Source organism: Cantharellus anzutake (genome assembly GCF_015039405.1).
Source record: "Cantharellus anzutake strain C23 chromosome Unknown EI90scaffold_14, whole genome shotgun sequence".
Classification (NCBI taxonomy): Eukaryota; Fungi; Basidiomycota; class Agaricomycetes; order Cantharellales; family Hydnaceae; genus Cantharellus; species Cantharellus anzutake.
This window is the reverse complement of record NW_024066964.1, coordinates 817,494-824,897: the sequence shown is the minus strand read 5'-3', so window position 1 is coordinate 824,897 and position 7,404 is coordinate 817,494. Positions and strand designations below refer to the sequence as shown.

At 46.8% G+C, this 7,404-nt stretch overlaps 4 protein-coding genes across 4 annotated transcripts; all 4 read right to left on the bottom strand.

The window, feature by feature from the left end:
- Nucleotides 1-392: 392 nt before the first annotated feature.
- EI90DRAFT_376040 (uncharacterized protein) lies at nucleotides 393-1,740 on the bottom strand. The gene is made up of 7 exons (XM_039067533.1): nucleotides 1,681-1,740; nucleotides 1,424-1,628; nucleotides 1,208-1,355; nucleotides 1,104-1,148; nucleotides 1,009-1,046; nucleotides 856-931; nucleotides 393-795 (listed from the first exon to the last, which is right to left on the bottom strand). The coding sequence occupies exons 2-7, from the start codon at nucleotides 1,577-1,579 to the stop codon at nucleotides 653-655; spliced, it is 606 nt and encodes a 201-aa protein (XP_038918349.1). The 5' UTR covers nucleotides 1,580-1,628; nucleotides 1,681-1,740; the 3' UTR covers nucleotides 393-652.
- Nucleotides 1,741-2,021: 281 nt separating this feature from the next.
- Nucleotides 2,022-3,006, bottom strand: EI90DRAFT_3048892 (uncharacterized protein). The gene is made up of 6 exons (XM_039059649.1): nucleotides 2,920-3,006; nucleotides 2,613-2,862; nucleotides 2,427-2,519; nucleotides 2,217-2,369; nucleotides 2,134-2,161; nucleotides 2,022-2,058 (listed from the first exon to the last, which is right to left on the bottom strand). The coding sequence occupies exons 2-4, from the start codon at nucleotides 2,669-2,671 to the stop codon at nucleotides 2,345-2,347; spliced, it is 177 nt and encodes a 58-aa protein (XP_038918348.1). The 5' UTR covers nucleotides 2,672-2,862; nucleotides 2,920-3,006; the 3' UTR covers nucleotides 2,022-2,058; nucleotides 2,134-2,161; nucleotides 2,217-2,344.
- Nucleotides 3,007-4,208: 1,202 nt separating this feature from the next.
- EI90DRAFT_375586 (uncharacterized protein) lies at nucleotides 4,209-5,702 on the bottom strand. The gene is made up of 13 exons (XM_039067532.1): nucleotides 5,629-5,702; nucleotides 5,498-5,549; nucleotides 5,417-5,448; nucleotides 5,333-5,357; nucleotides 5,268-5,279; nucleotides 5,184-5,199; nucleotides 5,042-5,114; nucleotides 4,906-4,976; nucleotides 4,788-4,847; nucleotides 4,711-4,738; nucleotides 4,607-4,651; nucleotides 4,515-4,552; nucleotides 4,209-4,429 (listed from the first exon to the last, which is right to left on the bottom strand). The coding sequence occupies exons 1-13, from the start codon at nucleotides 5,629-5,631 to the stop codon at nucleotides 4,321-4,323; spliced, it is 564 nt and encodes a 187-aa protein (XP_038918347.1). The 5' UTR covers nucleotides 5,632-5,702; the 3' UTR covers nucleotides 4,209-4,320.
- On the bottom strand, nucleotides 5,333-6,494 carry EI90DRAFT_3048876 (uncharacterized protein). The gene is made up of 8 exons (XM_039059648.1): nucleotides 6,389-6,494; nucleotides 6,083-6,334; nucleotides 5,906-5,998; nucleotides 5,826-5,846; nucleotides 5,710-5,772; nucleotides 5,498-5,656; nucleotides 5,417-5,448; nucleotides 5,333-5,357 (listed from the first exon to the last, which is right to left on the bottom strand). Exons 2-6 carry the CDS (start codon nucleotides 6,148-6,150, stop codon nucleotides 5,617-5,619), a joined length of 285 nt encoding a protein of 94 aa, XP_038918346.1. The 5' UTR covers nucleotides 6,151-6,334; nucleotides 6,389-6,494; the 3' UTR covers nucleotides 5,333-5,357; nucleotides 5,417-5,448; nucleotides 5,498-5,616.
- Nucleotides 6,495-7,404: the final 910 nt, after the last annotated feature.

Genomic DNA, 7,404 nt, shown 5'->3' with positions numbered 1-7,404 from the left:
AAGAAGAAGGAAGAAAGGAAAGAAGAAAGAAGAAGGGAAAGAAAGAAGGGACGAGAGAAGGGAGGAAGGAGGACAGGGGCACCGGGTGAGTGTAGTGGGGTTGGGTGGGGTCGGACTGGGTGGAGTGGGGTCAGGTGGGTGTGCCCTGACAAATTCCCACAAACAGCAAATTAATTCAGTTTTATTCAGTTCAATATTCTCATGTGATGTGTGGCACATGTCACACTGAGGGATGAACTACACAAGAAGGGGCCGGCAATCCCCGAAACCCGTGGGAATGAACCTACGGTCATAATGGGACAGTATTTGCAACAGCCAGCACAGCCACAGGTGGGCAAACAGTCATCAACTTGAATTGCCGACCCCCAATTGACGGAACCATTCATTTCTGTTCCAAGTCTAACAAAGGTGACCTTCCACTGATTCACACAAATTCTGAATAATCGAACTCTATATATCACTTCCAAACCACCACCACCTGAAATGTGTTAATCACGCCACACCCATGAAACTAACCCCAGCTTTAGCTTATGCCAGAGAGAAATAGCCTTTCAATGATCGGTTGAACTACCCATTGCATTTAGCAACAAAACTTCCTATATATTCGATCCTAATCCACATTGAGTAGATCACTAAACTCACTGAGACATGCTCAAATGAGGAAATTAGGATCCAAATCATTTATTGCTCTGCCTCTATCTTTGCCTAACGCAACGGACTCGCACTGCTGATCATTTGGTCTGTGCATTAATACCCTCACACGGACTGAGAGATAGCACTCATCCGGTTGCGTACCTGGTGAAAGATGTTGTGTCAGCTTTAACACGGGGTGTATTATGGATGAATTTCTCTGACCACGGGAGAAAGGAGGTTTACATTCGTGTTTTCTCCAGGTTGAAGTTCCCCCCAGAGGCTCGAGCGTGAATGTAGACTAACAGGGAGTGGAAAAGAGGAGCATATCGTCAGTTTTCTAGGGTCTTGCATGTTGCTCCATGGTGGAATACATACTTTGCCAAAAGGGACGCTGAATAAACACCTCCGAGCGGCTCAGAAAAATACTCGGTAAAATTCGGCACCTGTACTGAAGTGCAGATATAACTTACCAAGAAGAACATTAAGTGGACGAAGTGGAAGCCGTAGAATGCAAACTGCCCAGAAAAACTGTCAGAGCTACTTGGTACGTCAGAAGTGGGGGAAATAGCCACACAAAAAACATGACAACCAATGCCAGAGCACTGGGTTATAAAAAGGCTGAATTTTGAAGCTATTTTCCTAACAAGTCTGTTAAATCCTACCTCGTCAGCAGGCCAGTGTTGATTGAATATACGGTTAACTTTCGTAACACTGTATCCGTCCTTTAAGGAGGGAGGGAAGCATCCATTCAGGCATTTTTCCTTGACCCAGAGATAAGCAAATTACTTACTGTTGAAACCCAGTGCGACGCCTGTTGAGGAAATATGACATGACAAACGCGATCACAAGGTCCGCCACTGCCTGCAATTCGACAGTGTTTACACAACCAAATCCCCTTAGTCAATGCACAGAGAGGACGTGCCTCCAATGTTAGCCAACTTATCATGAGGCGGCGTGCGGGCCGAACGAAGGTTGCAATACCATGGGTGGTATTTCTGTCAATGAGGATGATGAGAATACGTTACTACCTGAGAAACCCCCACTTACGCTGTGAGCCAGACCGCTGCATATGATATAAGGGGGATCTCAAAAGCTGTTTTATTCTATAACTTGTGCAGCCTCGTACCAAATCCAGTTCCTAGGTTAAGGTATGCGTTAGACACTTCAAACACGACTGCTCAGGCTCACTCACCAATTTGCGCCGGGATCAAGATGGCCTACCGGTGAAGGTCTACACGTCTTCATAGGACGAACAGGTGACTACGTACGAGTAGTGCTGGTAGCCAGACGGACCCACTAACTAGGCACAGCTCAGAGCGACATTAGGAATCTACGGATGAAAAGAGAGGGGGAGGACTGCTAAGGCAGCTTACATCGATATAGACGAAGGACGAAATAAAGTTGGACGATGGTAGAACTAATAACCTAGTGGGAATTCTGGTGGGTGCATAACCACACGAGGCAGACTCGATCCAGGTTTGGGTGGAATTATGGACTTACTGTAGAAATCTGATATATAGTTTCATACCTTTTGTGGTGGAAATGTCATACCAGTGCTGTGACGAGTTTATGGGAGAACATACCACACCGTGCTTGATATTTGAACACCGAAGTGGCTAATGAGTGCCCCGTGAACCGTAACTGTCAATGTTATCCTGGAGAAGCGATGAAGTGACCGTCCTTGAACCGAGTATCTGATGAAGCTTTTGACTCACATTTCAAATACCTGAACGAGCCTCCAAATGGGATGTGGAGTCAACACCATGCAAGCCACTTAGTCAGCCAGCACTCACCATAAGAATCCTACCGTAGATTTCAAAAGGATATGGTCCTGAGGGAACCTATGGTAATACAGGAAGGCCTGAACAGTGATTATGCCGAAGAGTCTACCGCAGGGAAGGGGTGTGGAGTAATCCGGGCAAGCGGGCATATTGGATTATTCTCGGAGAGAACGAACGTCAACGCCATTTGTAACGCACATGGTTTGGAGCACGAGCCCAGAAAGGAAACCTCCAAAGAGATTTTCGCGAGCAGACATCCCCATCTCTGGGACTGCTATTTGGTGAGATGATCTGAGGGATGGGGATGGAAAGCTCAATCCACGCAAACTGCGAAGATTTGTTACGCTATTTATACATCCTCATGTCTCCTAATTGATCCTCATGTCTCCTAGTTGATCCTCATGTCCCCCAATTGGAGGGGAAGAGGGCGGGGGGAAGAACGCTTTGTGAAGAATTTCTCAGTTGCACCCGAAGTTCGTAGGTGGGAATTTCATCGCTCATCTGTTGAATAAGTTGACGGACTCTATAACAGCAAAAGGTCCGCTACAATTGGTATATCCTTGTCTGGGCTGAAGATCACTTCTCAGGGTGAGGGCCCTGGAAGTAGCAGTGGAAGAAATTTTTCATTTGCAGGAGCCGGCGCAGAGCCTGCCGTGAGATGATATTTTCAGCCAATTCTCAGCTGATGGCAAGGTCATAAGGGCTATGTCGTACTATTTGGAGGTTGAATCGATCGAGGCAGACAGCAGAGGCAGCCTGCTGGGGAGAGCTTGAATGTTATGTAGCGGAGCTGATCCCGATGTTGACAGAATCATTGGAGCTTGACCCGCGGGCGTAGCATAGAATCTGGCGTCCGCCAAGAACTCGGGGGTGAAGAACCACCCATCTTTGAGTTCCCCCCTCGGAATCCTGGGTACAGTTTCTTCCGCAACAAACATTCTTCCACTCACCTTTTCTCACGGGTCGCTTCGTTTGGTACGAAGAAACAGGTTTCTTTTGCCTGTTTCTTCCTGTTTCTCCGACCCGAACGAAGCCTAACAGGTCATCAGACTTGCCTCGCTAGGCGGTTTTCATATAACCCACGACCAGTGTGCTCCACCCAATGGAGCATTCTTAAGGCTACTGTAGTTGTTTGCTATCGGCCACATGAGCCTTTTCTCCGGGCCCAGCAGGGTTCCAGCACGCTTGCCAACCAGTTGCGTCCGATTTCCGTCTCATTCGTCATCACGCGCTAGATCTCCAAAAAAAAGTATCAAAAAGAGCCCCTGGTTTCTAACCCCTTCATTGGTGTGGACGAACCCTCGCTTTCACGGTGCTCTTGGTCTCTTGTTGTCTCTTATGCACTTCATGCACATTTGTTTTTCGCCTTGCTTTCTCTTTCCCTTCCTGTCCACACTTCACACTCCAGTTATGACCAGGTCTCTCCTTTGGATCCGGGCCAAGATCTTGCTTGGCATCGCATAATAACCGAAACACGACCACCCTACGATGCCCACTCCGATTTGCTATATTGTAGCATTGGGATGTTCCCCCGGCCTGGCTCTACGCCCATATCCTGGTTTCTGTGCGTTACATTTCTGTATACGAACAGCCGAGGTCGCTCCCCGTGTGAGGCCCATCACCTATTACATGGAACATTGCTCCAGCTAGCTCGTGCATGCACTAGTCATATCTTTCCATGACCAGTTTTCAATAAAGATGCCGGGCACACAGAGTTTCGCTGCACTTGCGAGATTTGGATTCAGATCGCTCGATCGTCCGACCTAAATTTTGGCTGGCGACGCCAAAGACATGAATCTGCTCATTGAGCTTGATCTGTCCCTTCGTCCGAATGGTGTCCTTCTACGTGCCGAGTGACAGCACTTGTATTATTGCGTATCTGATGAAGAAGTCATTGGGGAATCGGCTACGGATGCGTTACTCTTACCCTGGAAGGAAGACGGGACAAATGTATTGAAATTCCGTTGTCTCCCTCGAAACGAAGTTCACTCCAGAGTTTCGAGCGCGAATGTAAACTGGCGTGAAGGAGAGGGGAGAAGCATGTAGTCAATACACGAGACATTACTTTGATGGCGCATTGCTTCGTGACGGTATACGCACTTTGCTAAGAGGGATGTAGTATAGACGCCTCCAAGCACCTAGGGAGTATTACTAAGGCCAAGCGTCTGCATTGAAACATAGGTTTTACTCACAAAGATGAAAATCATGGGGATAAATTGGGGGCTGTGAAATGCAACCTGCCCCGAGAAAGGCTGTTAGGATTACACATCAGAAAAGTTAGAAAAAATAAACATACAGAAAACATGACACCCAGCGCCAGAATGCTAAGTTGGGGAACTTAACCTAGTTCAGTAACAACAAGACAAATCATACCCAGTCACCAGGCCAGTGCTAATGGCATATGCTGTTAACTTCCGTAACACTGTGTCCATCCTTTAGGCAGGAATCCATTTATGCATTTAATTCCACAAGAGTCAGATCAATCGCTTACCGCCGAAATCCTGTGCGACGCTTCTGGAGGAAATATGACATAGCGAAGGCAATCACGAGATCAGCCACTGCCTTTGAAGGATTAATGTTCATGTGTTCATGTGAGCGAAATATCCTGGCTAATGGGAAGCGCGTACCTCTAGTGTTAGCCACGATATAGCGAGTGGGCCTTTGGAAAAGAGTACGTTTTCGGGACTGTGAGTAGCATTTCTGTCAGGAGAGACGACAAGAGCGTATCAGTAGAAAATGGCTGGTTTTTTAGATGGAGAACCCTCTTACGCTTTAACAAAGAGCGCTGTATACAGTATGCGCGGGGTGCAGAGAGTCTCAGAAGTGTTTTAATCCCACAATTTTGCACCTCACCAACACCGGTCCCTAGGTCGAGATAATCAGACGCTCGAGAAACACAATCACTCGGATCTGCTCACCAAACTGCCCCAGAGTCAGGAAAACCTGTCAATAAGGATCCCGTAAAAAGGGGGTTGTCTGTAGGATGGACGGTGATGACATACAATTGACGTTGGTAGCCAGGTTGATCCACTGACTGGACACAATTCAGAATCCTTGGAAGAAAGACCACCGAGGGGACGTACGTCGATAGAGTCTTAGGATGAAGAAAAATTGGACGATGGCAGAGCAAATAACCTAGTGGAGCGAATTATGAAAAGGTACATAACCTCCGGCGCACTGACTAGGCTCGGACCGGGTGGGATCATGATCCTACCATAGATAACTGGTAGAAAGTATCAAACCTGTCGTGGGGACAAAGTTAGACCCAGTGCGGTGGGTCCACGGGAGGGCCTACCATCGTATAGTCAACTTCCCAAAATGCTCGACAATCCATGTAAACACGTAAAGCGAAGCTATCCTAGAGAAGCAGCAAGTCACTGAAAAATGTATTTGACACGGCTTTTAGCTCACACTTGAAACATCTGCATGAGCCTGAAAGTGGAGTACGCAGTTACCCAACCACCATCCAAATGTAATTGGTCAGCACCCACCATAAGAATCCGATGACGGTCTTCTGAAAGAAATGGTCCTCGGAAAACCTTTTGTAATAGAGAAAAGTCTGAATGGTGATTACGCCGAGGAGTCTATTGCATGGAGGGGAACGGAAGATGGAAAAGCGAAGATGTCATTATCCACGAAGACGATTATCAATGTCATCGACCACGCACGCAGCCTGGAGTACAATCCCGGAAAAGGCACCTACGGCGAGGTGTTTGAACGTGGAAGGCGATTCCATTTGGTGAGGTGATCTGAGAATGGGGGGTGGAAATGCTCAACCCAACCCAACTGCGTAGACTTGCTACGCGCTATATACATTTTCGTACGACGCTGTTCGGCGATCGTAACTGTTGGAATCTACGAGTCACCGGAACCTCCCGGAATTGCGGTGCGAAATCTCCAGGGCTGAGTAAATTCTTACGCTTGCATTCTTTTCATTTCAATGCGTTAGACGTGCGTAAAAGCTTCTGGCTTACCTCTGCTCGACCTCGAGTCGAAGCCGTTGAGTAGCAGGCCATATCTGGAATCCCCTCATTACTAGAAGGGCTGCGTGCAAGATTGCAATTGTGGGGTGGAAGAGATCTTTGCTCAACTTCTCACTTCAGTTGCTAATGGAATTTCTCAGCGGAGACAAAATCTCTGCCTTAACCGGCAAGGAAAATTATCAAGCAATATCAAGGAAAGATATGGACATACTACCACATAGAAAGATTGCTTGATGATTCAATTGCTGCCAAACAATCTGATGAGGATAAAATCAAGAAATCAAATAGAACTAGAAAGGCTGCTTCGCAGCCATGACCTTGCTTTCCAATCACATGAACACTGCTAGGCTCACAAGCTCAAGATGATGTGGTTTGGCATTTGGTTCCTGATTCAGCCATTGCCAAACCCCGGGTTGGAGGGGGCAGGCTGCACAACTGCTGTATTTTCGGACACTACATATGCTACATCTATGAATCTAACTAAGAGAATTGACGCTTGTGCCATCCGCAATTTCTTCCATGGTAATTGGAAGATTATGTGCCAATTCCTAAAATCAAGTACAGGATTCAAAAAATTGACTCCCCTTGTGCTGATTTTACTTTTGGTTTTTCTTGAGTTGGCCAAATTCAATTGTTCAAGAGCGGAAATGACCGAATTTATTGTGTGTGAAATTATATTGGGGCATGTGATCAAATGTCAGAATTCCCACAAAATCAGCATCAGAATTCTCACGAATTGTGACCATGCAAGTGACCTTAGAAGCAAGGTAAAGGCCATGAACATGTGCATCTGGTTGTACTCTATATTGTTACCTTGACTAACCCTAAAACATTCCCTCAGCATGTCCTGCAATGACCCTGTCTGGCTTGCCCAACAAATCTGTTGGAGGTGTGGTAAAACTGGCCACATCCGGACAAAGTGCTCCACTACATAAGCCAAAAAGGATGCTTACCAACAAAAGAAGGCAGCAGAATGAGATGCAAATGCAAACGTGTCAGGGGATGAC

Coding starts and splice junctions, on each gene's coding strand:
- EI90DRAFT_376040 (XM_039067533.1), bottom strand. CDS start 1,579: ATGATAAGTTGGCTAACATTGGAGGCACGTCCTCTCTGTGCATTGACT. Junction 1,356..1,423: donor CGTCGCACTGGGTTTCAACA/GTAAGTAATTTG, acceptor CCCTCCTTAAAG/GACGGATACAGTGTTACGAA. Junction 1,149..1,207: donor CATTGGTTGTCATGTTTTTT/GTGTGGCTATTT, acceptor TTTTCTGGGCAG/TTTGCATTCTACGGCTTCCA.
- EI90DRAFT_3048892 (XM_039059649.1), bottom strand. CDS start 2,671: ATGTCTGCTCGCGAAAATCTCTTTGGAGGTTTCCTTTCTGGGCTCGTG. Junction 2,520..2,612: donor GGGCTCGTGCTCCAAACCAT/GTGCGTTACAAA, acceptor TCCCTGCGGTAG/ACTCTTCGGCATAATCACTG. Junction 2,370..2,426: donor TCTACGGTAGGATTCTTATG/GTGAGTGCTGGC, acceptor TCCCATTTGGAG/GCTCGTTCAGGTATTTGAAA.
- EI90DRAFT_375586 (XM_039067532.1), bottom strand. Junction 5,449..5,497: donor CATCCTAAGACTCTATCGAC/GTACGTCCCCTC, acceptor AATTGTGTCCAG/TCAGTGGATCAACCTGGCTA. Junction 5,358..5,416: donor CCTGGCTACCAACGTCAATT/GTATGTCATCAC, acceptor CCTTATTGACAG/GTTTTCCTGACTCTGGGGCA.
- EI90DRAFT_3048876 (XM_039059648.1), bottom strand. CDS start 6,150: ATGGAATCGCCTTCCACGTTCAAACACCTCGCCGTAGGTGCCTTTTCC. Junction 5,999..6,082: donor GGGATTGTACTCCAGGCTGC/GTGCGTGGTCGA, acceptor TCCATGCAATAG/ACTCCTCGGCGTAATCACCA. Junction 5,847..5,905: donor ACCGTCATCGGATTCTTATG/GTGGGTGCTGAC, acceptor CTCCACTTTCAG/GCTCATGCAGATGTTTCAAG.